General features: G+C 43.9%; 1 protein-coding gene and 1 non-coding gene across 4 annotated transcripts; one reads left to right on the top strand and one right to left on the bottom strand.

Annotated features, from left to right (window-relative positions):
• Window positions 1-4,960: 4,960 nt before the first annotated feature.
• On the bottom strand, window positions 4,961-27,816 carry LOC100275773 (uncharacterized). 3 transcript variants are annotated; one of them, XM_023302175.2, is made up of 9 exons: window positions 27,192-27,816; window positions 25,515-25,655; window positions 15,701-16,087; window positions 10,051-10,155; window positions 7,770-7,910; window positions 7,303-7,506; window positions 6,653-6,745; window positions 5,935-6,115; window positions 4,961-5,435 (listed from the first exon to the last, which is right to left on the bottom strand). In XM_023302175.2, the coding sequence occupies exons 1-9, from the start codon at window positions 27,774-27,776 to the stop codon at window positions 5,392-5,394; spliced, it is 1,881 nt and encodes a 626-aa protein (XP_023157943.1). In that variant the 5' UTR covers window positions 27,777-27,816; the 3' UTR covers window positions 4,961-5,391. The 3 variants fall into 3 exon arrangements, with proteins under 3 accessions (XP_023157943.1, XP_035822690.1, NP_001337085.1); NM_001350156.1 differs by having other exon boundaries at window positions 5,051-5,435; window positions 5,935-6,046; window positions 27,192-27,720; XM_035966797.1 differs by lacking the exon at window positions 7,303-7,506 and having other exon boundaries at window positions 5,935-6,046; window positions 27,192-27,791.
• LOC111591414 (small nucleolar RNA Z247) lies at window positions 19,100-19,238 on the top strand. Its single transcript, XR_004858048.1, has one exon. It is a non-coding gene; the product is annotated as a small nucleolar RNA Z247 (small nucleolar RNA).
• Window positions 27,817-27,903: the final 87 nt, after the last annotated feature.

Raw genomic sequence — 27,903 nt, 5'->3', positions numbered from 1 at the left:
TATTCTATTCTATATAATAGAGCGGGGAGGGAATCTCGCATTCCAGGCCATCCACGTCGTCTTTATTATTAACAGCCGTAAGATCGTTATCCAACGGACACACTTGAATCGAGCTTCCGGCGTCTCCTAACATCGCAAGACTTCCAGACTCCTCTACTCCTCTCCCCGGTCCCCATGTCTCCGCCGCCGTCACTATCCCATTGCGCGTGGTGGCGCGGCCTGCCACCTGTGACACGGCTAGGAGCAAGAAGTTGTACACGGGCCATCTTCAGCTTGGGAAACTCGCTCTTCGACGCCGGCAACCTCATCGTCAACGCCATGCCCAAGACGCTCACCAGTCACCACTGCGCGCCCGCTCTACGGAGTGACATTCTTCTGCAAGCCCATGGCCCACTGCTCCAACGACCGCCACGTCCGTCAACTTCCTGGATACTGCACCTCAGTAGTAGTTCATCCCCAACACCAACATTTTTTTATTTGGCTTCCGTGATCAGTATTCCCCAACTGCTTCTACTTATATTTGTGGACTTTGAAATATCTAATTCAAATCGGCGGCCAAGATGAAATTGATGTGTTCTTTTCTTTTTATTAAACGAAATTTTGAGAGAGCAGTTTCATACATTTGTGTTTTCCTGATGCCAACTCCTTCCCAATGCCAGCATCTGCTTTTTATTTCGCTTCCATGATTAACTTTCCCCAACTGCTTCGACTTATAATTGTGGACTCTGGAATATCTAATTCCCAAAATCAGCATCATCAGCATTTATTTTTTATTTCCGGATACTAGGAGAAAGATGCAGGTATTTTACCTTGGGCCTAACAAATAGGGTGAATATATATCCTCCCATTCATTTTTTGCAGGAAAGGAATATATGGTCAACAATTACGTAACTTCTGATTTCGCCAAAGTATTTTACTCTGTTTTCTGCATTTTCACGGCATACATTTTTTTATAGTAGTTAGTTGTTGGTAATTTTTAGATTATTTGTGTTGTAACTGAAGGACACCTTCAGAACCTCGACGACGCTTTAAGGAACCACTAACTTAAACAAAAAGGCAAATTTATATAATTTCTTATTTTAAAAAGGTTGGCCACTTACATTAGTGTTTCCTCCACGGCAATAGACTAAAAACTAATCTTTTTCATCACCTCTTTGTCACAAAAACATTTTATTGTTCTATTTTTTGAGCTGGTTATTCTAGGAAAAAAAGCTAAAAAACAATTATGAATATGTATTACTTCTAAATTTATGTTTTATTCCTACATAGTAGTTTGTTTGTGTTTATACGGTACATACCTCACCAACCTTTTACGCGTTCCATAAACAAGTCCAGGTTTCACCCTTTCCTCTCACCGCATAAACATAGTATTAATTTAAATATTGGTCCTAATTAGTTAAAAAAAGAATTACCATAGGATTTAAGTGTGTTTTAATGCTCTTAAATTATACTCCTTTGCTTATGTATTACCTCTCAAATGATAATATTGGTTGCATTTATAAACCATAACATCACATAAAGAAAACTAAGTATCTCACAACAAACGATAGTTTAAGTTTTAAAGTTGTCAACATGTAGGACAAAATACTTAAACCATACAAAAAAATATTTAGCAGAAGATCCAACACAATATAACTAGATCAAAGAACATGGCATACGAAATTTTCGTACCTAGAATCCAAATACATATTGCCTAGGTTTGAAAAATGCCTTATTGTCTTAGTTGTGGCCAATCATAAGAGAACAGTGGTAGATCTCCTCGGTCCTCTTATGTTTGCCATCCTATACTATCGGTAAGAGATTTTTGAAAGTTTGAATGTTGTTAGTTTTGTTTGCCACCATATGTTTCCTACTGTACCATCTATCTAGACTCTTGAGATATCTTCTCTAGGTACCGTAATTATTCTTTTATCTAAATCTAGCTAATATCATTTATTTCTTGATGGTATATTTTTATCTTTTTAAACCCTAGGTATATTTCGTAAGCGAAGGGAATGAATTCTCATATTACATGCTAATATGTTCAAATTTAATTCTAAACAGTATGTGAATATATCAAGCAATTTATTCTTCATATTGCTACTGATGTTACTATTTTTATCAACACTCAAGAAGTTAATGAATGCACCATATATCCTTGGATACACAACAACTGCAATTCTCTTTCTAACAACAATCAACTTGGTCCTATTTCATTTCCCTAGATTCACCACTCAAGGTTTCTATTATAGTATTATCCCATGTTTTTTACTATGTGTTTGTACCTCTTCACTATGATGTGTTTCCCACTTCTATAAAATGTGTCCCTCGGATTGATATATTAAAATTTAGTACTCAAATACCCTTTCACATTTCAATGTTAATCTTAAATTAATTTCATTAAGAAGTTTGCGGACAATATTTAAAAGAAAGATTACATTGATAATCGCATATAATATTTTTGTCACTTACATTACAAAATGTGCTTCTCACGCGCGCAAGGCGCGCGCAAATTACTAGTAAATACAGTATACGGCGCTGCTAAAATGCACCTGGGTGCATTCTCTATATTGAATGCACCCAGGCGTAAGTCCTGTTTCGCGCGCCTCCCCGCCGCCGCCGCGCGCATCCCTATCCCCGCGCCGCCGTCGTCTCCTCCTTCTTCCTCCGATCCTCTAAACCTAGATCCCACCGCCGCCGAGCGCCTCCCTGTCCTCGCGCCGCCGCGCGCCTCCCTGTCCCCGCGCCGCCGCGCGCCTCTATGTCTGCGTGCCTCCCTGTCCCCCGCATTAGGTGGGATTGCAAGCCCGCATTATGTGTGATTGCAACTGTTGTATAATTTTACTCAAATATCTGTTAAAAAATATAAACAAAATGATTGCAACCAATGGTGTGTTGTAATTGCAACTGCTGGTGTAGTGTGGATGCAACTGCTGAGTTGCTCTTATGTGATTGCAAGTACTGAATAACTCTGAGAAATTTTGTTAAAAAATATGATTGCAACTGCTGGTCTGGTGTAATTGCAACTGCTGGTCTGGTGTGATTGCAACTTCTATATAACTATGTCCAAAAATCTGTTAAACAAACAAGATTGCAACTACTGGTCTGGTGTAATTACAACTGTGGGTCTGTTGTGATTGCAACTTCTATATAACTATGTCCAAAAATATGTTAAACAAACAATAATTGCAACTGCTGTCTGGTGTAATTGCAACTTCTGATCTGGTGTGATTGCAACTTCTATATAACTATGTCCAAAAATCTGTTAAACAAACAATGATTGCAACTGCTGCCTGGTGTAATTGCAACTGCTGGTCTGGTGTGATTGCAACTTCTATATAACTATGTCCAAAAATCTGTTAAACAAAACAATGATTGCAACTGCTGTCTGGTATAATTGCAACTGCAAGTCTGGTGTGATTGCAACTTATGTGATGAGGTTGAGCCGTTCGCGGAGGAGCCGTTCACGGAGAAAGAGGGGCGGGGGCGGGAAAATGAAAAGGTTCTGTCCGGAGCGTGCGGGAGGGACGAAACCGGCCTGGGTGAGACGGTTGGCTCGAACCTGGCACATAGGTTCGGCCTGGGCGCATTCTCTATATTGAATGCACCCAGGTGTAATATATAAATACAGTATATATATATATATATAGGGCTGGACCTGTTTTTAGTCGACAGCTAACAAATTCTCTATAGTTGGACCGTCCGACATTTTTGATGATGTTCAACACTAACACAAGGACTGGTTTGGTGGACATAGAAATAGCACTTTCAAGCAAGCAAGGAGGGGAAGTATATGGAAATTCCAAGGGATCCGGCTTCAATTGGAGCGTTCGATCACTGTCCAAGTGGCGCCCGTTCCTGGACAGTGCATGATAAGGTTTGGGCAGGCCCATCCATGCACGTGGGCACGTGGCGTGTGGAGTGGCGACACGGCGCTGGGCCCGCTTGTAGACAGATCGGAGGAGCTGAGGAGCTGACGCGGGCGGAGAGGACAAACGGGGAGGCGATGCACGGCCCACACCCATCCCCAAACCTTATCCCTAGCTGGCTGGCTCGCCCATTGGGCGGACGCGGATTTCCCCGCGTGGGATGCCTCATGCACTGCACTGCACTTGTCAATTGCTCGTTGGAACGACTCGCGTGCATGTCACACGACGCCCGCCCATGCGCAACACAAGGCTCTCTCGGCGGCAGTACGCGAACTGCTAGCGCCGGCCGGCCGGGCCAGCCCTGTGCCTGTGCGGCGGGGACCAGCCGGAACGTACAAGAGATGCATGAAACACGAGCCGGGCGTGTCGCGGTCAGCTAGAACTAGCAGCCGAAACAGCAGCCCATACGGAAGCGGAACAACACAACACGACGCGCAGCGCAGAGCGCAGACGTGGATGGTGGATGGATGGATGGATGCATGCATATGTATGCGCTCTTCGTACATCACCGCACAATAATTGCATGCAGCCCGGCACGGCATACATATATATATATGGGATGTGACTGACCCACCTCTCTGCGCCACAAAATAAAGAGTATGCAGCCTGGTTTTAAATAAGGAGGGGCTAGCTGGTCGACTTCCAACCGTCGTTTACGTTACGTGACGGAGCCCACGTCGACCGTCGGAGCCGATTATTTTAATCCGACGTCCATTCAGCCGGCCGGTCGGTATCATCAGCAACATTAAAAGCCAAACTGGTCCATATCGATCTCGTTAGAGCCAAAACGATAGATACTAACTGGTCCGTATCGATCCACGTCGGAGAACTTACCGTAAGTTATATCCTAGTTGATTCATGTGGTTTTGACTGCTTCATTTTTTTTAAAAAAAAATGAAAAATCTTAGATCCAGTATATAGGTAGTTTTTGAAAAAGTTCAAAAAAAAACTATTTTAATAAAACATCATTTTTAATTTCAACGAGAAGTTCGTCAAATAAAAGCTAATATGCTGAGATAACAACTGGGCCAAAACATGTTGCAAATAAATTCTGACAATAATCGTCCTGAGAGTGGCAAAACCTTGACCAACGAAAAAAGTTGCAAACAAGCATGTCTATAAGGATGAGCACAATACAGTTGATCCAATAGAGGGTTGACATGACGAGCCATTTAGCAAAACGGGATGAAGAAATGTTTACAACGTATGATTCACCAGTCCCTATTACATACTCGTGGACGTTATCAAGGGCCAAAAAAAATGAGTAGGCTTGGAGATTACATCCTAATTAGTACCTCCAACTCGCAGCAAAGGGAATATACCCAAATGAATCTGTAAAAAAGTAGGTAACAGTACATCTTCACATCCTTCTGCGCGGGTGGGAATCCTCTCTCCCAGGGAAAGGAAGGTCAGCTTTCGACAATTGTCGAATGTTTTGGAGTAGGAGTCGGCAAAAGGGTAGTCAGTCTTGCAAATCCCATCGTTAATCGCCCTGTAGACAGTAGAGCTGGCGGATATTGCCTGAAGCTGAGGAGGACATGACAACAAAGGATTTCCAGTTAATCACACGAAACAAACCTAGTTTCACATGAAACTGACTAATATCATCTCAGCAAATATCACTCATAACCGTTGTGCTAAAAAGACATGGCAGGAGAGCTGCCAATTCCTTAGAAGGAAAGGGGAAAAAAGAAACACACGTGGATGAACGGTCCCAGATACTATTAGTCTAGAGAGTGAAAAGAAAAGGTTGTTTTTATGGTGTCGCATACTGTGTAATTTCGGTGATTAAGCTAGGTTTACAAATTAAGAAGGTGTACTTCCCAAGGGAAAAGAACTATTGAGACCTGCTGCTTGTGCTGACAACTAATTACCATATCACTGCATATCTGTTAACCATAGTTGGCATAAAATTGTGCAACACCAAAGGTTTCTTAATGTACACCCGCAGTCAGTCTCTATTCTGATCAAGATCGAGCGTAACCATAAGATGTTCGTATGTAACGATGAGATGTTAGTGCGTTACCGTATAACCAATCCTTGAACTGAACGTGAAGGGCAGTTGCCAATTCCCTTTTCCGGTTCTCATCAAGCTGCAGCTCCCGAATCATCTTTTGGATATCTTCCAGAGCAGAACGCTGATAAGAATACAATGTACTTAGGAACATCTGACCTTTAGTAATACAGCATGGTGAAATATGAACTAGCTGTGCCAAACAATGTTTAAGAATATATCAAAGTTTGCACTATATCTTCATCACTTTCTACTACTACGCTGAGAAATATAGAAACAATAACTTCAAATCTCATTCATCTTCTTGGATTAGGATTGGAGTATATGACACTCAGAAGTCTAACTTTACTAAGTGAATGGAAAAATACAGCAACGTCTACAACACCAAATTAGTTTCATTATTTAACCCACCATACAATATATGTTGATAGTGCATTTATATGATATTGGAGATTTTAGTATGTTTTTCCTATAAACTTGGTCAAAGATAAATGAGTTTGACTGGGGACAAAATCACAAAACTAAAAAGACCAACATTCTGGAATGGAGGGCATAGCACACATCCCATGAAGAGTAGCCATCAAACAGAATATATTACACTAACTGAAGTTAGGTTGCCCATGGCATTGTAAATAGGGAGCTGACAGAACCCACAAGTATACATATACCTCAAGGTATTTTATATTCATGTATTATGCTTAGCTCTATTGATTTTAGTCACTTAATATACCTTTTTGCTTTGGGATGTCCCATAAATTTCAGGCAGTGGGAAAGGATTGCGGTTTGTAGTCCCTTGCCTTTCATCCCCAAACCAACTAGGAATCTGCAGAACAAAAGTTAATACTTTTATTAAAAACAGTTCTATTAGCTATTAAAAAAACACATCAAATGACAGGTTCAGCATCACTTAATATTTTTTATTAAAAACAGCAGTTATATTAGCTATAGAGTTTAGTCTCCTAGTAGTGTGTAGGATGTATTTGGGAGGCGGCTTTCTTTGGCCTATTCCTTTTTTTTACAGTCTGTACCTTTTTTTTCTTCCTTGGTGAAATGACACAGCTCTCATGCGTTGTTTGAGAAAAAAATGACACGTCACTTAAAATGCATTTTCCAGTTGGAAGCATCACTGGAGAAAATTTTGATAGATACATCAAGAACTGACTCAAGTATTCTAGCATGCAGGTGGTTCAAGTTGCCGCATTGCAATTACTGCATGCAGCTGGCATATTGCATTGCAGAATGGAAGATGAGCAACGCAGGAAACAATGTTTTCATACCGCATCGAGAACAGAGATAAAAGAAACTTTAAGGTAGAAGACTGGTTGGATCTGTGCTTGTATTGTTTTACAGAACTAAGCCTAAAGCGTTTTTTTAACATACCAAAAAATTGGTGAATAGATCAGGATCCAGACATGTTGCTGATTCAGCTTTAACATCTGAAACTCCAGCAGGATGGGATAATGAATCATGTGGATCAACAACTCCCAACACAAAAGGTTGGTCCCATTTGTTGACACTGGGATCGACAGCCACTTGTATCATATGTTCATGCAGTTGTGGGTAGCACGTATTGAATGGAGCAACCTGTTGATACAGATATAGAAATTTACCATACCATGAGAAGATATTAATTATTAAGCACTAATGTAGTGTAAGTCACATCACTGAGTTCAATATTGTCCTTCGCACTTATTTGATATTACTGAGTAGCAAACACTATGTATAATTATTGACTTTAGACGTTGTATTTAAGCCATTCATTTAAGATGGGAAATCAACTATTTAAACCAACACCCCCTACAATCACCATTTAAAAGAGCAAAGGCAAAGGAACAACAGAAACTTACTTGTAATTTATGGTTGTCCCCCAACACAAGAGGTTGGTGATTTACTCCTATGTAGAAGATGCATTCCCGGCAGTTGGCAATACAAATCCGTTTTGCAGCTGCAATGATATGCACTCTTTCACAATGCTCCACTTTTACTACCTGACAGCATAAAAATTCAAAGTAGACTTGTAAAAAATTTCACAATAAATAAAAAACGTTACTAATTTACTATGACTTGTTAAAGTTTTGCCAATGCAACTAACTACTGGGACGGACTTGGAAGATACTGAAATAGGAGGGAGTGGGGGATCAGAGGAGAGCTACAGGAGGACAAACAGTAGAGATGGGTTCAGGATTCAATTTCACCAGTGTTTCTCATTGATACAGGTCTTCAACTCTTATAGCAAGGCATGTACTCTGGCAAAAGGGACCACAAGCAATGTATTATGTTTCTCCTCTTCTTAATATAATTAAAGGCGCAGTTCCCCTGCGCTTTCGAGAAAAAAAAAGGACCACAAGCAATGGTGCATGAAAAGCTTAATATTTTACAACAAAAAACACCTTGTGCACATTGGTGCTCGGAACGCGTCCAGCCGTCCACAACACAACCCAGAATATCTCCTCATAGCTGATAGAGCCCAGGACCACCATCAAAAGATGCAGGACAGCAGAAGGTTAACAGTTACCTACATAATCTACAACCTATTTCTGCACGGCTGCAACCATAAAGTAGAATCTGATTGCTAGCTTGCTGCAGTCCCATTCGGCCATTCCTTGAGAGCTAAATTTTGTAACTCCTAAACAGTCACAACCTTTGTTGCAACTGGACGTCAACTAAAATTTTACAAAAAGCAATGGCAGGTTATCTGCGAAGCTTATATAAGTACAAAGCAATGTATTGGACTGAAAACTCTAACCCTAATCAGGGTTGGGTGTTATATTTATGTCAGATATGTTGAGCCTAAGCCCATTACATAAGGCCCCATTACACAGAGTACACAGCCCATAACGCAGGTACACAACGACTCTACCCCCCCCCCCCGGTCGAAACTGTAGCCACGGGCGGGAGATGTTGAGACTGGACCGAAACTCCTCAAACACCGACGTAGGGAGACCTTTGGTGAAGATGTCGGCGAACTGAGAAGGGGTCGGGACATGAAGAACCCGCACATCTCCGACAGCAACCCGCTCGCGAACCAAGTGGAGGTCGAGCTCGACATGCTTCGTGCATTGATGTTGGACGGGGTTGGTGGAGAGGTACATGACGCTGACGTTGTTACAGTAGACAAGGGTGCTTCGCGTCAGCGGGCTCTGCGGTACCTCGTTTTCACACGTAGATGTCGCGCGGCCGAGGGGCGAGGTCGCGTTGACCAGCCATGGCGCGGAGGAGCTGGTGGCGGCCAGCGTGGAGGCGCTCGCGAAGGAGCAGGGAGCGGCGGTTGGTGGCGGCCGCCGCACGACCTGGCAGAGGAGGTCGGCGGCGAGGGGAGGGAGGCGTCTGGCCGCGTGCCAGGGCAAAGTGTAACACCCCAGGTGTTACTATACATTTAACAAGTATGGATTTAAGCATGGGATAATAACAGTCTCTGTCTTGATCTGTTCTGTCTGTCGTGAGTTCGACATCATTTTTATCTTTATCTATTCAGACTCTTCTTAAAGGGTTCACGAAACCCAGAACGTAATTGTTCCGAGAATTAGCTAGTATTCAGGTCGTTTAAAAATTTATCGACTGAGCGAACACGAATCTGGAAACTTAACTCAGTCTGGTGATTATTTAAAATTCATCGATCGCGCAAAGACGAATTTGGAAGTTTAGTTCAGCCCTCTGAGTTCATCTCGGACAAATTAAGCAGAACTCGACAACTAAAGTTTTTGGTGCAAAATAATTCCATCTCCTTCTGTGACACAAAGGAGGCCGCCGACGAGGGGAGAGGCACGGCCGGAGCAGGATCCGCCGGCGTGTTGGGCGGCCGGGTCACTGTAGCGGCGGCTAAACCTAGTCTGATACCATATTGGACTGAAAACCCTAACCCTAATCAGGGTTGGATGTTATATTTATGTCAGATATGTTGGGCCTAAGCCCATTACACAAGGCCCCATCACACAGAGTACACAGCCCATAACGCAGGATACACAAGGACTCTAACACAATGAACCATATATGTATGAACAAAGCCACTATATCTAAAATGGGCAGGTGGCCAATCCATTTCAGACTTACCAAAGAAGCAAGTGGAATCATTCTTAAATAAAAATATAGATAAAAATATCCACAACAGAAATAGAATTGCATGCATACCTTACCAACAGCACCAAGAACAACTGTAGCATCAGAACAACCGTACACAGTAGCATACTTCAGCGGTGCTAATATGTAGATAACAGAATCATGGCAGTTCAAAACCTACAAAAGGAGTTTGCAATTTAAGTTACAGATATAGCAAGCATAGTTTTTTTTTCGTGAACGCGCAGGAGAGCTGCGCATCATTAAATTAAGAGAAGAAACAGTCCAAAATGGACCAAAGTACAATGCCACAAAAGGATAAACACAAGACCACCAAATCCTGACCAAACACAAAACCACCAATTCCTGCTACGCACAGGACTGCAGCTTCCTTCTGCGCATGGAAACAGCAGCGCGCAAAAGGACAGCAGCACAAGTGCCAGCAGGCCACACACCCACACAACTGCTCTTCACTAAGCCCCCAATAGAACCCTTGATCTGAAAATTGCAGCACCAGGACCCAAAGTCTCAAGATGTCGAGCACCGGCAAGCCTCCAACACTCAAACTCATCCAGAAAAACTGATTTTATTCCATGAATGGAAGGTCTGACGCCATCAAAAACCGCCTTATTACGATGAAGCCATAAACACCAAGCCCCCAAGATGATGATACTGTTAAAGCCTCTTCTTTTGGATTTGTGCACTTGCTTACACACCTTCTCCCACCAGTCAGCAAAAGTGGACTCATTAGAGGCAGGAGAAAGATTAGCCAGTCCCAATGAAGAGAGAATGTAGAACCAAAATTGCCGCGCAAAAATGCAAGTGCAAAGGAGGTGTTGGATATTCTCCGAATCTTGATCACATAAAGGACAAACCTCAGGATAAGCCAACCCTCTTTTCTGCAGTCTATCAGCTGTCCAACATTTATTTCTTATTGCCAACCAAAGAAAAAATTTGCATTTGGGTGGAGCCCAAGTCTTCCATAACCTCTTCCATGATTCGAAGGTAATCGAACCCATGAAGAAGGCCCTATAACACGACTTCGAAGAGAACTGACCAGGGGAAGAATGAATCCACACATGTCGATCAGCCTCCTGAGTGAGCACCACTCCCCTTAATGCATCCCAAAGGTTAAGATATTGTTGCAACCCAGGCAAATTAAGAGGGGTCTCAATGTCACTGATCCACTGCCAGTGTTGAAGAGCATGAGCCACCGTTCTAGAAGAAATAGCTCGTTTCCCAACATTAGCCACAACAGCAGGGGCAAAATCTTGAATACAAGACCCATCCAACCACCGATCTGTCCAAAACAATGTATTATGCCCATTACCAACCAGAGAAACAATAGAAGCAGTAAAGAATCTCTTGACAAGTTGTTGAATAGGCAAGTCCAAACCAGACCACGACTTGGTAGGATCAGTTTTTTCTAACCTTAACCATTTAGCTTGCAGCGCCCAACTCTGGAACGGCAGGTTAGAAACCCCAAGCCCACCGAGATCCAAAGGCCTTGTAACAATGTCCCACGACACAAGGCAAATGCCACCATTTACCTCCTTTCTTCCTTTCCAAAGAAATCCTCTCTGAATCTTGTCTATAGAATTAATCACCCACTTGGGGATTTTCATGGCAATGAGAAGGTAAATCGGGGTGGCTGAAAGCACAAAGCGCACCATAGCTGTCCTGCCAGCAAGACTAAGCAACCTATCCTTCCAATTAGGAAGTCGGTCTGCAACTTTCTCGACCCAAACCATGAGATCAGATTTTCTGAGCTTTTTATCTGAAATCGGCAGCCCCAAATAAGTGCAAGGAAAAGAGGAAGAAGTGCACTGAAGAATATTGCACCATCTGTACCGCCTGCTCATTACACCTGATTGGGATAACGGAACTTTTTTGCAAATTAGATACCAATCCCGTGGCTGAACCAAAGCAGTCCAAAATCGTTTTGACACATTGAAAATCTTCCTCAAAAGGTTGAACAAAAAGGACCACATCATCAGCATAAATGGACAGTCTGTTACGGATATTAGCACCCTCCAAGCTGTGCAGCAGGCCCCTATTTTCAGCCAGATTAAACAGACTATTGAGAACATCCCCCTTTTTTCGAACGACGTAGGAGAGAGAACTGTGTCTCATCTCATTAAGAAGAAAAAACAGGACTTACAACCAAAGGAGAAAACAAAGGTTGTCCCTCCTAGAACAAGGAGCAGGAATAGCCTGCACCTGAAAACCGACCACCAACACCAGAAAACAGGCGCGCCTCACACGTAGGGGTGGTAATAGGCTCTAAATGTTTACACTATAAAATTTAAGGATAGGGTCAGATTAGGGATCGGGCTCTATTCCTATTCATTTTTTAACTAAAATTAATTAAGGGCCATAATAATTTGTGAAAAAACATTTGGATCGTGATCCATTACCACCCTTACTCACAACAGGCACAACCACTACTACCCCAGTACCCCAAAAAGAAGGGCTACAAACACTGGGTAAGCTGGCGCAGGAGCAGCTCCTGTAGAGCAGATGCTCCAGCCATACACCACAAGGAAAACTCATCAGTTACAGTTTGTACTTTGTAAGATTACTTGAACACAAGACCTAGCGCTCTCAAATACACAGGACTTGCAGTGCTTCCAAATCTCCTAGGCCACCAGAATATCAGAGTTTAGACCCTTCCTCGTCTCCTTCGAAACTCCCTTAATAACTTTGGACCACCAGCGTGCGAAGCGAGAAAACCCTGGCTGAGGCACAAGGACAAGAAGCCCAATCTGTTGAAGGTCATTGTCCAGACTTGCTGAGCAAACACACAGGACAAACAAGGATGTGCTGAATAGTTTCTTCAGATTGGTCGCAGAGGGGGACATGCAGCAGGGTGAGGTTGTCCCCTTTTTGGAAGTCTATCAGCCATCCAACACCTGTTTTTAACTGCTAGCTAGATGAAGAACTTGCATCTCAGGGGCGCCCATGGCTTCCATGTGTCTCCAAGGAGCAAATTTAATTGTTCCTATGAAAAAGGCCTCATAGGCTGACACCGACTTCTAGTGTATGTACATGGCCGTTCAGGCACCACCTGTGCTGATCAGGGACATCATGTTGGAGTTCCAGGTTATTCACTAAGGCCTTGTTTGGGAGCAAGTGTAATGAAGGGGTCCCCTCTATTACACTTGCTCCCCTCCATTACACTTGCTCCCAAACAAGGTTAAGCTCCAGAGCTGCAGGTATTCGACTAGCACTTGTATTGTCAGAGAACCTCAAATCAAATACCTAACTTCGGTTCCTCAGTCCTTGCGCTACTGTCCTCTGCTTCTTGACCCTTCTTGAGATCAGGTTCATCAAATTAGGAACCCACTCAGCCATTGTTTTTCCTTGCAGCCAACGATCAATCCAATTCCGTATCATGGTGACAACAGCAACATCAAACAAAGCCTGTGTTGCGTGGCACCTGGATGAGGAGTCCAGCCCAAGGGCGAGAGGAGTCGTTCTTTTGCAACCACAGCCAAGAGATGTGCAAGGCCCAGCCAAACAGCTCCAAGTTGAAGATGCCCAGACCACCGAACTGTGTAGGCCGCTGAACAGTGTCCCAAGAGACGAGACAGTTGCCCCCATTTGCATGTTCTTGTCCTTTTCAAAGGAAACATCTCCTTTTATCGATCGCCTTGATTACCCATTTGGGGAGGTCCATGGCGAGCATAAGATAGACAGGGATAGAGGAAAAAACACCTTAATCATCACAACATGACCAGCTCTACTCATGAGCGTGGCTTTCCACCCTGGCAATTTATCAGCCACTTTGTCAATTAAGGGCAGCAACTCAGTATTAGTGGGCTTACGAATTGAGAGCGGGAGTCCCAAATAAGAGCAAGGGAAAGCTTTAATCTCACACAACAGCAATTCAGAGATAGCAACAAGCTCCTCTTCTCCAAATTGGATAGGACATAGGAGTGATAGAACTTTTGGCGCTATTTATTTTCAGTCATGTAGCATGGCCAAAAAATATCAAGAAGCTGTCTGACCATTACGAGATCCGGCCTAAAAGGTCGCAAGAATAGCACCACATCATCGGCATAGAAATATACATGGTGTTTGGCCTGCTGGAAGGTGATCGGCTTAAGAAGATGCTCCCAAGTTGCATGATTGATGGTCGAGTTCAGGGCTTCCATGACTAAAATAAAAGGCATGGGGGATAGCAGGTCTCCTTGGCAAAGGCCACAATGATGGATGATGTGCTCCCGGGCTCCCCATTGACAAGGGTTCTAGAAAGTGTTGATAGCAGCAAATGAATAAGGTTGCACCACTTTTGACCAAAACCAAATTCGCATCAGATTTAACACTGTAAATGCACGTAACGGCGAAGGGTATGGCAGAGCTTTGTTTTCAAAACGGAGGGGTTAAATCAAAAAGTTGAAAAATAAGAGGTAAAATCACAATTGAAAGGTCAGAGAGAGATATAATCACAAATGTCCTTAAGAAATTGTCTTGGAATGCTTGTGTGTTATGGACCTTTTCTATGGTCGCCAATACCAGAGAAGGTGCAACCAAGCAGGACAGCCAAACCAAAAAGGAAATAGAAACCAAAGTGGCTAAGATTAGTATAAGAGACAATCGATGCATCGACAACTATGTTCGGCATTGTCAATGATCCCTAAGACGGTGACTTCGACACGGCAAAATTGGACCAGATCCTGCCATAGCTTACAACCCTCGACAATCGAATGGTCTCCCATGATTGTATGGTGGCACGACTGGTGAAGCGACCCATGGATGATATATATCCAAGAAGCCTCCGCCTGTCCCCTCCACTAGGGCAGCAAAGGCAGCAACCATGTTCCGGGTGGTGGTGGTGGTGACGACGATGATGCTAGCGGCAGCGGTGAGGTGATGGCTTCTTCATCTAGGGCTTCCGCGATGACTTTGACCTTCATCACCACAAGCTAACGTTCTCCAAGCTCTCATGGCGAGTCTAACCCGCTCCCTTGGTTGACCACGTGCAAAACCTACTTTCATGTATGTGTACGCTCGCTGAGAACGTTTGACTTGCGGCTCTTCAGATGGAGGGCGCAACAACTGAGTGGTATTAATCCATCGAGCGCAACCACGGTATCCTCTCCTAGGCTTGCTTTGCGGATTTCGTCAACATGCGGTTCAAGCCTTCTCTCTGAACCAATAGCTTGGCTAAGCTCAAGGACCTGTATCGCACAAGTATAGTGGAAGTGGACGAATACACGCGACAATTCTCCTTGCAATTATGTCACTCCAACAGCGGGTCAATTTATGCACTGCAGGTCTATATATATGGTCATAATACACGCACAAACACTAGAATCACGGTGGTCAAAGCTTTGAGCATATAGATTTAAAGATACATAGAAATACAGAATACTTACACTGGTCATACAGAAATGAATAAATGATAGCATAAAAATTAAAAACTACTTAAATATAATTTTCATTTCTCAGTTTTGTGAATGTGTAATTAAAAAATAAGTCAAAAGGTGTGTAAAGGGACCATACCAATGCCCAGGGTGACACAAAGAATTGTGAGTGGAGAGCAAATGTAGATATATAGTCACTCCAAAAATTATGAAACCATAGTTTATATTTATGGATTTTGAAATCCAACTTTGCATATTTGACGGAGATACTCCAAAACTTTCTAAAGGAGAAAGATTAAAATCTATCTACGACCATTATCCAGAAGTTAGCTATTGGCAACAAACTATCAATGTACCTTTATAGAATTCCCTTTGACATCAGATGCATGCTTGACAACAGAGGTTTTGGAAAAGCCCTCCACAAATGTTACATTTCTGTAGTATGCAGGATTGGCACTTGGTGTACTGTTCCGTGGGTGACTTGTATTGGCCTCAGCCATGGTCACATCAAGATCAGACATGGTTTGCTGGTTGCTTTCCTTTGCTGCGGACCTCTCAGCAGAATATTCCAGTGAAAAAGCTATTTTCTGTGACATCCAATCAAGAACCTGAGCAGCAGGGACAGGCACATCAGGCATGTCTGGATCTGAGCATGCAAAAAATGTAGCAGCCTGGCTTAAAGAAGTTCCTTCTGAGAATTGAACTAGAAATCCAAGGTGCTCAAAAGTCTCCATTGTCAACACCTGCACAACAATTGCAAATAACAATCAAAACTCTAGAGTCAGCATTCTGCAATACAACGGTTTATCACATGCAGTTTTGCCCCACATCTTTACCACTATATAATCCACCAGTTTAAACCTTGCAAAACCCACCCAACCAAATCACCCCTACATTCATAACCTCCACTAAATCCACCAAACAAATTGCACCCAGACTTAACACACCATCAAAAATTCAAACCAACGGTTCAAGTCGCCGGATAACCTCATATACCTTAATCAAATCCAATGGACAATATTATTTGGATCATCTCTCATCCCTCTCCTCCACCTCACCCGCGCCACCGCCGCCGTCAACCCCTCCCCTTGCACCGCTGCCGCCGCCGTCGACCCCTCCGTCCTCGTGATTGTAGCGTTGGCACAGGCTATATGCTAGTTGAAGAATAAGGCATACAGTACAGACATCAATATCATCTTTCATGTGTCAGTGGGCAATGGAACAAGCACCAAATTTTGGACAGAACGTTGGTTAGATGGTAGGAGAATTGCAGATTTGGCTCCTAACTTGTTTCCTGCTGTTAATAGAAAAGCAGTGAGGACACAGGTAGTCCAGGAAGCTGTTATGTGAGACTGGGTTCTTGATATCAGGGGGAATTTTCCCCAAGTGCTTTCTCGGAATTCTTCCAGATTTGGGACCTTGTTTGGGAGGTCAACCTGATACTCCAGATCAACACATTTGGACACCATCCTCTTCGGGTTCTTATTCTTCCAAGTCGGCTTATGATTTTTTTATGGTGGGGGCTGCTAGTTTCGTGCTGGCTGATCGTATTTGGAGGAGCTGGGCTCCACCAAGATGCAAGTTCTTTCTCTGGCTTGCAGTTTTCTCCCACATTTAACCTAAACCCTAAACCCAGACTGTGGGTGCACTAACTGACTATCTTCACCTCTGGAATTCTCTTTCTGGTATAATGCTGCATCCAAACAATGAGGAATTGAGGACCATCATATTTTCTCTGCTGCAACTGATGGGAACTATTCTGCACGCTCAGCTTACAAGGGTCTATTTACTGGTTCAATTCCTTTTGATCACCATAAAAGAATCTGGAAATCTAGGGCTCCACCCAAATGCAAATTCTTTTTATGGCTGGTGGCGCAAGAGAGATGTTGGACTGCTGACAGATTGGAGAGAAGAGGCTTGATTCACCCTCCCAGGTGCCCTCTTTGTGATCAAGAGCCAGAGACCATTAACCACTTGCTGGTGTCTTGTGTCTTTTCTAGGGTGGGCTGGTATAACATCCTTCGAAAGTTTGGTATTCACAGCTTATCGCCTATCCAGAGTGACACAAACTATATGCTGTGGTGGAAAAGAGTTTCTACCATTGTGTCCGGTTTGAATAGGAAAGGGCTGGACTCCTTGCTTATTCTGGGGGCTTGGATGGTTTGGAAACTCAGAAATAGAGTGGTGTTTGATGGTGTGACACCTACTCTCTCCTTGCTGCTGGAATCTGTTCATGAGGAAAGGGAGAAATGGCAAGTTGCTGGAGCAAGGGGTCTGTCTTTTTTAGCCGGCTCTAGTACTGCTCTTGGAGGATTGTAGTTGTTTTAGCAGTGTGTTTATGAATTGTTTTATGTATGCGTGTGTCTGGCCTCTGTAAGGAGTGCTTTGTATCGGGGTCCTCTTGGGCCCCTCCCATCCTTTCTTTCTTAATATAATGGGGTGCAGTTCTCCTGCGCTTTTCGAGAAAGAAAAAAAAAAGCAGATCGTTTAGCGAAAAGGGGTTTGGATCATCCGGTTCAATGCCCCCTCTGTGATCAAGAAGATGAAACAGTGCAGCACCTTCTGATTTCTTGTGTCTTCTCAAGGGAAGTGTGGTTTAGGATTTTATCCATGGTTAATCTGCAACAGTTTTATCCCACAAATTCTGATTTGGCTTTCCAAGTTTGGTGGGCTAATCTGGAAGGTAAGATGCCTGCTGTGCAGCGCAAGGGGATCAATTCCCTTGTGCTGGTGGCATGGTAGCTATGGAAACAACGGAATGAATGTGTGTTTGAGGGGGGCTACTCCTGGCGGCAATCAGATTATTCAAAACATCAAAGACGGCGTTCATCGGTGGTGTCTAGCAGGCGCGAGAGATCTGAGCGCAGTTTGGAGATAATTGTTTTATGGCTCCTGGTAGTGGTTTTTGTTAGATAATATTAAGAATGTATCTGTAAAGTAAGGAAAGGGTGATGCGCCTGTGTTAAAGATAGGAAAGGATCTGTTCAGTTAGGAAAGGATATGTTCGATTATAGGTATAATCCGAGGCAATCGAACAGATCTGTTATAGATAGAATCCAATCAATCATAATCTGTTTTGACTGATTTGATTGATTGCTGGCGCCAGCCCCTCTGTAATCTGATGATGGTATTCCATCTCCTATAAATATATACTGGCGGCCTACTATGGTAGGTAACAAACGCTTCCCAACCTGGTGTTCTTTCTTGGTAATCAGAGCCACCTCCTTCAAACCCTAGCCACCCCCAGCCCATAGCAGACGCCAGGAGATCTCATGGCAAGCTCATCCTCCATGGCCATACCTACACCTTTGCTAGGGCAAACTATAGCTGAGAAGCTAACCAAGTCGAACTATGCGCTCTGTAAGGCGCAGGTTCTTCCCATCCTTCGTGGCGCACAACTGCAGAGCTACATTGATGGCTCTGCCAAGGCGCCTGAAGAGCAGATCGACGTCAAGAACGGCGACAAGACAGTGAAGGAAAGCAACCCGGAGTACATCCGGTGGGCTGCCTTGGAGCAGCAGGTCCTCGGCTTCCTCGTCACCTCCATGTCTAAAGAAGTCACGGGTCAGGTATCATCCTATACCACGCCCCAGGAGGTGTGGAACATGCTGGAACAGACCTATGCAGTGCAGTCCCGAGCAAGAACAGTTAACACCAGGATTGCATTGGCCATGACTCAGAAAGGTAACTTGTCAATTTCTGAGTATGTTGCAAAAATGAAGGCACTTGCAGATGAGATAGCATCTACTCGAAAACCCATTGATGAAGAAGAACTAGTCTCCTACATCCTTGCGGGACTAGATGAAGAATACAACCCTGTGGTCTCTGCCCTTGTTGCACAGAAGGATTCTGTCTCAGTTGGGGAGGCATACTCGCAACTCCTCAATTTTGAGAGCAGGATGGCTTTGCTGTATGGAGGATCCCAGCCATCGGCTAATGTTGCTGCCCGTCGAGGTCGTGGTGGTTCTGGTCCGCGTGGCCGGGGTCGCAATGGACGGTTTAATCCTGGTCGCAGCAGCAACAGCAATGCGCCAGGAGGGCGCAGATCTGATGGGAACACAATAACATGTCAGGTTTGTGACAGAACTGGGCATTCTGCTCGCAAGTGCTGGTACCGATATGATGAAGACAACTATTCCAACTCAAATTCCAAGAGTGCAGCAGCAGCAATGCACAGCTATGGTGTCGATACAAATTGGTATACCGACACAGCTGCAACGGATCATCTCACGTCTGAGCTGGACAAACTGACCACTCATGAGAAGTACAAGGGGACAGATCAGATTCACACTGCAAGTGGTGCAGGTATGAACATCTGCAATGTTGGTCATGCTGTTATTGATACCCCTACTAAACCCTTGCATCTCAATAATACCTTGCACGTCCCAACAGCACAAAAAAGTCTTGTTTATGTTCATCGTTTCTCATCTGATAATCATGCCTCACTTGAATACTTTCCAAATCATTTTTTGATTAAGGATCTGGACACGAGGAAGGTTCTTCTTCAAGGTAGATGCAGAGATGGTCTTTATCCCCTTCCATCAAACAGTTCTTGGCAGGGGCATTTGGCGCCATCAAGTCCTCTCCATCTCTATGGCACAATCGTATGGGTCATCCATCATTACAGATCATTCGAAAATTAGCCAATAATAATCAGATTATATGTTCTAGTGAGTCAAGTAGTTTGTCTGTCTGTGACGCTTGTCAACAAGGCAAGAGTCACCAATTACCTTATCCAGTGTCAACAAGTGTCTCTACCAAGCCTTTACAACTCGTTTTCTCGGATGTATGGGGCCCAGCCCCCGAGTCCGTTGGTCGGAAAAAATTCTATGTCAGTTTTATAGATGATTTTAGCAAATTCAGCTGGATTTATTTGTTGAAACATAAGTCTGAAGTGTTCCAAAGATTTACTGAGTTCCAAACCATGGTTGAGCGCCTATTTGACACCAAAATTATTGCTATGCAAACAGACTGGGGAGGCGAGTATCAGCGCCTAAATTCTTTCTTTACTAAACTCGGCATCATTCATTATGTGTCCTGCCCACATGCGCATCAGCAAAATGGACCTACTGAACGCAAACATAGACATATTGTTGAAGTTGGGTTGTCTATCCTTGCACAAGCATCCATGCCGCTTAAGTTCTGGGATGAGGCCTTTGCCACAGCTGCCTACCTTATTAATCGCACCCCCACGAAACTTCTTGATTACTCTACACCTCTTGAGCACTTGTTCAAACAGTCCCTTGACTATAATTTTCTTAATTTTTTTGGCTGTGCATGCTGGCCAAACCTGCGGCCCTATAATACTCGAAAATTGGCTTTCCGCTCTACAAGATGTGTCTTTCTAGGCTACAGCAATATGCACAAAGGATACAAGTGTCTAGAGGTCTCCACTGGTCGTGTCTACATCTCTAGGGATGTTGTGTTTGATGAGCACATTTTTCCCTTTGCTGAACTTCATGCAAATGCTGGAGCACATTTTAGAGCACAAATTAATCTCCTGCCTTCTACCTTATTTCCTTCATCCAACCTTGACAATAGGGGCATTTTTAATACAGCTGATCACACTTTGTCTGATGTTACTGAGGCTAATGCAATTGATGATGTTGTTCCTAGTGTGGTCTCTGATGTCAGAATGCAGGAGATAGGTACTGGGCAGCTTCAAGTGCATGAACAGGAGCAGGTTCAGCCCAAGAGTGCAACAAAACAATATATGAAACCACCTATCACTACCACATACCATAGAAGAGAGAAGAACATATCAACTCCACCTTCAGCTGCATTACCAGAAACTGCCACAACACCTTTTTCTTCTGCTGTTCCTTCACAAGAACCTACTGCAGCTCCTTCACCATCATTTCAAAGTGTTTCAGAATCAGAAGAACATGTGTCTCTCATGGAAGCAACTGAAAGTGCTTCAGCTGCAGGTGGTTACATAGATCTGAGACCTCGTACTCGGCTTCAGAATGGTACAATACAGCGTCAAGTATGGCTGTTTGGCTGCCACTAGTGAGCCCCAAAATTTAGCGGAGGCCTTGGGTGATGAAAACTGGAAAAATGCAATGGATGCTGAATTTGAGGCCTTGGCTAAGAACAAGACTTGGCACTTGGTTCCACCAGAAGGAATTAAAAATATTATTGATTGTAGATGGGTGTACAAGGTCAAAAAGAAGGCAGATGGTACTCTGGATAGATACAAGGCTAGATTAGTCGCTAAAGGCTTCAAGCAAAGGTACGGGATTGACTATGAGGACACATTCAGTCCAGTAGTGAAGGCAGCCACTATTCGGGTTATTCTCTCTCTAGCTGTTTCACAAGGGTGGTCACTACGACAACTTGATGTTCAGAATGTGTTTCTTCATGGCATTCTTGAGGAGGATGTATATATGAAGCAACCACCAGGTTACGAAGACAAGCTGCAGCCACACCACATTTGCAAGCTTGACAAGCCCATTTATGGTCTGAAGCAGGCACCTAGAGCCTGGTATTCCAGACTCAGTGACGAACTATTGCAGCTAGGTTTTCAAGCATCCAAAGGAGACATCTCTCTGTTCTTTTACATCAAGGAAGGTATCACCATCTTCTTGCTTGTATATGTCGATGACATAATTGTAGCAAGTTCATCTCAGGATGTTGTCTCAGCTTTGCTCGAGGATCTGAAAACTGATTTTGCACTAAAAGACCTTGGTCCATTACATTATTTTCTTGGAATAGAAGTGCAGAATGTAGATAATGGTATTCACCTCTCGCAGAGAAAGTATGCCTCAGATGTTCTTAGTCGAGTTGGTATGATAAATTGCAAGCCTACCACTACACCACTCTCTACTTCAGAAAAGTTAAGCCTTCACAATGGTGAACCCCTTGGGCCTGAAGATTCAACACGGTATAGAAGCATAGTAGGTGCCCTACAATATCTAACTTTGACTCGTCCGGATCTCAGTTTTGCAGTGAACAAAGTGTGCCAATATTTGCATTCACCTACAACAGATCACTGGACAGCAGTCAAGCGTATCTTAAGGTACCTTTGATACACTCTTCACCATGGGTTGAAGATTTCAAAGTCACCTTCTCTGCTGGTCAGTGCCTTCACTGATGCAGATTGGGCTGGAGATATTGATGACAGGCGCTCTACAGGGGGATTTGCTGTTTTTCTGGGTAGTAATTTGGTATCCTGGAGCGCCCGCAAACAACCAATCGTGTCAAGATCTAGTACTGAGGCTGAATACAAAGCTATTGCAAATGCCACTGCTGAGTTGATGTGGATTCAGTCTCTATTGAAGGAACTAAAAATTTCTTGTCCCCTACAGCAAGAATCTGGTGTGACAATATTGGAGCTACCTATCTCACAGCAAATCCAGTCTTTCATGGTCGTGTTAAGCATGTTGAAATTGACTTCCATTTTGTGCGTGAAAGAGTGGCAAGGAAGCTCTTGGATGTGAGAGTGATTTCTACAAATGACCAGATAGCAGATGGTTTTACAAAAGCTCCGACGAAGAAGAAGATGGATCTGTTCAGAGACAATCTTAACTTATGCAAGTTATGATTGAGGGGGGATGTTAGATAATATTAAGAATGTATCTGTAAAGTAAGGAAAGGGTGATGCGCCTGTGTTAAAGATAGGAAAGGATCTGTTCAGTTAGGAAAGGATCTGTTCGATTATAGATATAATCTGAGGCAATCGAACAGATCTGTTATAGATAGAATCCAATCAATCATAATCTGTTTTGACTGATTTGATTGATTGCTGGCGCCAGCCCCTCTGTAATCTGATGATGGTATTCCATCTCCTATAAATATATACCGGCGGCCTACTACGGTAGGTAACAAACGGTTCCTAGTACTGCTCTTGGAAGATTGTAGTTGTTTTAGCAATGTGTTGATGGATTGTTTTATGTATGCGTGTGTCTGGCCTCTGTAAGGAGTGCTTTGTATCGGGGTCCTCTTGGGCCCCTCCCATCCTTTCTTTCTTAATATAATGGGGTGCAGTTCTCCTGCGCTTTTCGAGAAAGAAAGAAAAAAGCAGATCGTTTAGCGAAAAGGGGTTTGGATCATCCGGTTCAATGCCCCCTCTGTGATCAAGAAGATGAAACAGTGCAGCACCTTCTGATTTCTTGTATCTTCTCAAGGGAAGTGTGGTTTAGGATTTTATCCATGGTTAATCTGCAACAGTTTTATCCCACAAATTCTGATTTGGTTTTCCAAGTTTGGTGGGCTAATCTAGAAGGTAAGATGCCTGCTGTGCAGCGCAAGGGGATCAATTCCCTTGTGCTGGTGGCATGGTGGCTATGGAAACAACGGAATGAATGTGTGTTTGAGGGGGGCTACTCCTGGCGGCAATCAGATTATTCAAAACATCAAAGACGGCGTTCATCGGTGGTGTCTAGCAGGCGCGAGAGATCTGAGCGCAGTTTGGAGTTAATTTTTTCATGGCTCCTGGTAGTGGTTTTTTCTTATAGGCTGTTTTTCTAGATGGATCTTCTTGTGTATTTCCGTTTTTGGCCACCGTAAAGTGGTTTCCTTGGATGTTTGGTCTATTTTGGACCTTTATTTCTATCCTCGTAATATATTTAATGCGCAGTTCTCCTGTGTGTTTTAGAAAAAAAATCCTAGCCAGCATTTTCTTCAAGGTTCAATTTAAGTTTCTAAGTCAAAACAAAAACTATATAATTACTTTCAAACAGTATCCTAAAAGGAAAATTTGCTACCGGACACTAAAAGCAAAGTCGCTTTGATGGGGGACATTCTGGTTCGTGACAAATTTACTCTTCATCCATTGAAATATTCATTTTTGGGTCAGGAAGAGAGAGAACTATGGTGAAATGAATCAATGATGCACTTACCCCTGGTCTTTTCTTCTTCCCCCTACCCTTTTTATTCTTTCTCTTTCCTCCCATTTCTCTCCACGTGTGAGCACTGGCCATCAGCTAGGTCCTTGCCGGCAGTGATGATGTGCAACCCGAAGGGCTACTCTGTCCCCTAGCGCACTTGTGGGTGGTCGCAATTTGACCGGTGGTGGCCCGCAAGCTAGCCATGGACAAAGGCAGCACGGGCAGCGCAGCATGACCACGGTACGGCAGCAAAGGGAATGCGAGTGGTGGTGCGGCCTGCAGAGGCGCACACCAAGTGTGCAAGGGCGTTAAGCTCAGCCAGGCAGGCAAGCAACTCTCAGGGCTGAGCAAGTGACGACCATAGGCAGGGTGGCAACAGAATCAGCACGGGGATGGGATTTATTTAACCCCAGACTGAAATTCGCTCCCACAGGGAGTCAGACTCAGGACTTGAGGAGTGCTACACATACCACCTAACCAACTCAGCCAGAGGCCCCAATCCAGGCACACAAGATCAATCCATTGGTGTTCCCTCCCTCATCAGTTGTAGAGCATTGCTTCCTTGCCGGTGCAATGTGCACCTTTGCAGTTGTCCGCGCATGATGCCTTACATATCGCGCGGCCATGGCCATGGCCGAGCCCTATGTGCAGACGTGCAGTTGTGCCACATGCTTGAGCCTCACGTGCATCCGTGCCACACACCTACCAAGGCCCCGCGCCATGGCTGCCTGGGTCCTACAGTAGAGAGAAAGGGAAGGGAAGGGAAGAGAAATAATAGAAAGGGAGGGAGGAAGAAGGGCTAGGGGTAAAATGTCATTTCACAATAGTTCTCTCTCCTCCCTAGATGAAAATGAATATTTTAGACATGGTGTCTTTTAGAAAAATTGACATAGACTAGAGTGTCCACTAGCAAATTGAACTTTTTCCGTGTCCGCTGACAAAGTGACTTCACTTTTAGTGTTATGTAGCATTTCCCTATTCTAAAATAAACAGACAAAAGGATGAAATGTCATTTAGACCATATATATCATCGTCTACATAAAAGATCCATTCCTCACTCTTATTTTTTATTTGTAAGATTAGTTGTAGACATGTCTAATTGTGTTGATTTCTTTCATGAAAACTCACGTCCTATCTCATATTATACTTGGAGTGAATGCCTTCATCTTGAAAGAAGTGAAAACAGAACTTTACATGTCATTTTACAGGAATCACTCATATCTATTACTGTCTACTCTGATGATTAAGGTTATTGTTTAACCAGCTGTTCATCATGTCAGCTTTAGCAGGAAGATCAGAAAACAAAACATGAGCATATTGCTCAGAAGAAATGATGGCATACCAGTGAATCATCACCATCACCCTCAACAGAATCTGCCAAGAGAGTAAGAATATTCGCCATATGCTTTTGCAGATAGGACAACTGATGAATTTCTTCATCAGCTTGAGAAGGCATAAAACGACGGCTGTTACTGCGAACAAGCTGCAAAACCATATAGTTTGGAATAATTAAAGGCAGATCAGATGTGATTTTAAGTTATAGACAATCTAATCACTTGAAATAGAAGATGGCAGCGCAGCTAAAACTGACTAGGGCACTAAATGCTATAGCCAATAACAAAGATAGAAGTAAACGAAGGCTTGTTTGGCAAAGCTACCATCGCAGCTCCTAGGTTAAACAATATTATACACTATACAGAAGATTGTACGAAGTGATTCTCTGAAATGAAACAAGGACTGGGAGCTGAAAAAATAAAGTTTCTCCTGATTCACTTCCCATGTAGAATCACTTCCTCGGTAGAGTTTATCTTATGGAATCATAGAGAATAACTTTTAGTCACAAAATCACTTCTTTGAGAGAATAACTTTATCACTTCCCAGTTCCCACAGAATTAGAAGCAAGAGGAGCTCTACCAAAGTGACCCACAAAAGATAAATTGTATTGCCATGCCTTGGAATGAAAAAAAGTTGATTTAACTATTTATGTTGTGGATATGGTCTTGTCCCGAATAGATACAACTGCCAATTTAAAATCAAAATTGCTGCTTCAAATTTCAAAAACACAATGTAAAACTGGAACCCAAAGTATTAATTGTGAACCTCTCTATACAAAGATGAGCAAATACTCTGCAGACAAGAAACCTATGGGAGTCAGAGCACATTGGGTACTATTACACTTGGCATGCAAATTTAAATCACTATGGACATGTGGATTTAAGAAATTATCAGTTCTTTATATTCACCATTCAAAATGAAGAACCAGGCACACTTCAAAGCAATGAGATGACTGTGCATTACATTCGGGTGACACTATGTTCCGCGGGGAATTCACTTGCAGCTATTTAAACCCTATGATGAAGTGTAAATCATATATGAAACAGAAACCCCAGATTTGCTAGTGGGGAAATTGCGCTGTTACAAGGACATGGAATATGAATATATGATACAATTATCAAGCAGTGGCTATTGAAGTGAAATTCAGCCAAAATCGGAAGCTCTAATCTACGTACAGCATGTATGTATGCTAAGCAATTTGCAGATCTATGGCAACTTATTGAGGCCAAGCGACCATACAATTTCTATACTAGGTATAGCAATCATAGACATGGCTATAGTCTGCGGTAACGATATCTCTTTCTGAACATTGTAGCAGACACCTGCCTCGATCTGTGGCTGGATGTTTCCCAGAGCAGCATCACATGATAACAAGGTGACAATAGTATCTTTGATGGATCTGTCACCACTTAAGAGATGTCAAAACAGCATTTTAATAGTGCTGGGTTCCTATGGTGAGGTGTGTCATCGAGAATACCAACAGGCAGTCCTCCAGTATAGCACAGTTTCAGCAGTCAATGAACGGTATTCAAGGTTTAGTTGTTGCCGGGTACAGGGGTACGGAGCCACCGTCCCACTAAGATGTCGCTTCTAATTCACACATGAACTTGAAACACATTACTAGCACTCGCGTCACAATCTTTTTTGACAATCGATCAAACAAACAGGACGTGTTAATCCTGACCTGGATCGGGGAGAGTGCGGAGAGGTACCCATCGAACGCGGAGGTGGACGGCCAGACGTCCGCCACGACGGGCGAGTCCTTGTGCGCACTCCGCGGGACGAGACGTTTGTAAGACTGGATGTAGAGGAAGAGCAGCATGTCGCGGATGTCCGCGGCAGAACCATCCACGGCGCCGTCGCCGAGCGCGGGGTCCTCTGCCGGGAGCACAGCCGCGAGCGTGGCGAGGGCGAGCGCCGCCTGCTCCTGCGGGATCTGCAACGCCTCCGCCAGGGCCGCGGCGCGCACGCGTCCGTCCGGGGCCGAGGCAGCGAGCTTCTCCTTGAGCTGGGCGAGGGTCTGCGCCAGCGTACCCTCCGGGAAGATGAGCTTGGGGATGGGCAAGAGCCCGTGCTCGAATGCCTCCCGCCGCGGGCGGAGCAGCACCGTGGGGGACGGGGTGGCGGGTACCGGCGGCGTCGCCGGAGTCGGAGAAGGGGTCGCGTCCGGCGGCTGGTCCAGGGCCTCGTCGGCCATCGCGGCGACGCGAGAGGCGTGGAGGGAAGGGGGAGATCTGCGATGCGGGTCCTCTCTTCTTTTTTGGTTCATTACCTTACTAGGGGCATGTTTCCACCAAGTTTCTAAGAATGTGTTTGGTTGTCTGATCCAGCCTGAGTTTGGCTCAGTGAGAGAACCAGGCTCAAGAGAACACGCATGTGATGAGCTAACCTAAGAT

The sequence above is a fragment of the Zea mays genome, chromosome 4 (assembly GCF_902167145.1).
Source record: "Zea mays cultivar B73 chromosome 4, Zm-B73-REFERENCE-NAM-5.0, whole genome shotgun sequence".
Classification (NCBI taxonomy): Eukaryota; Viridiplantae; Streptophyta; class Magnoliopsida; order Poales; family Poaceae; genus Zea; species Zea mays.
This window is presented reverse-complemented; position numbering and strand designations above follow the sequence as displayed.

Bases quoted from the DNA above. Each gene is read 5' to 3' on its own strand.
- LOC100275773 (XM_023302175.2), bottom strand. From the start codon at position 27,776: ATGAACCAAAAAAGAAGAGAGGACCCGCATCGCAGATCTCCCCCTTCC. The intron at 7,507-7,769 runs GTAAGTTTCTGT...CTGTATCAACAG, and splicing joins GGGACAACCATAAATTACAA to GTTGCTCCATTCAATACGTG. The intron at 6,746-7,302 runs GTATGTTAAAAA...TTTGTTCTGCAG, and splicing joins ATCTATTCACCAATTTTTTG to ATTCCTAGTTGGTTTGGGGA.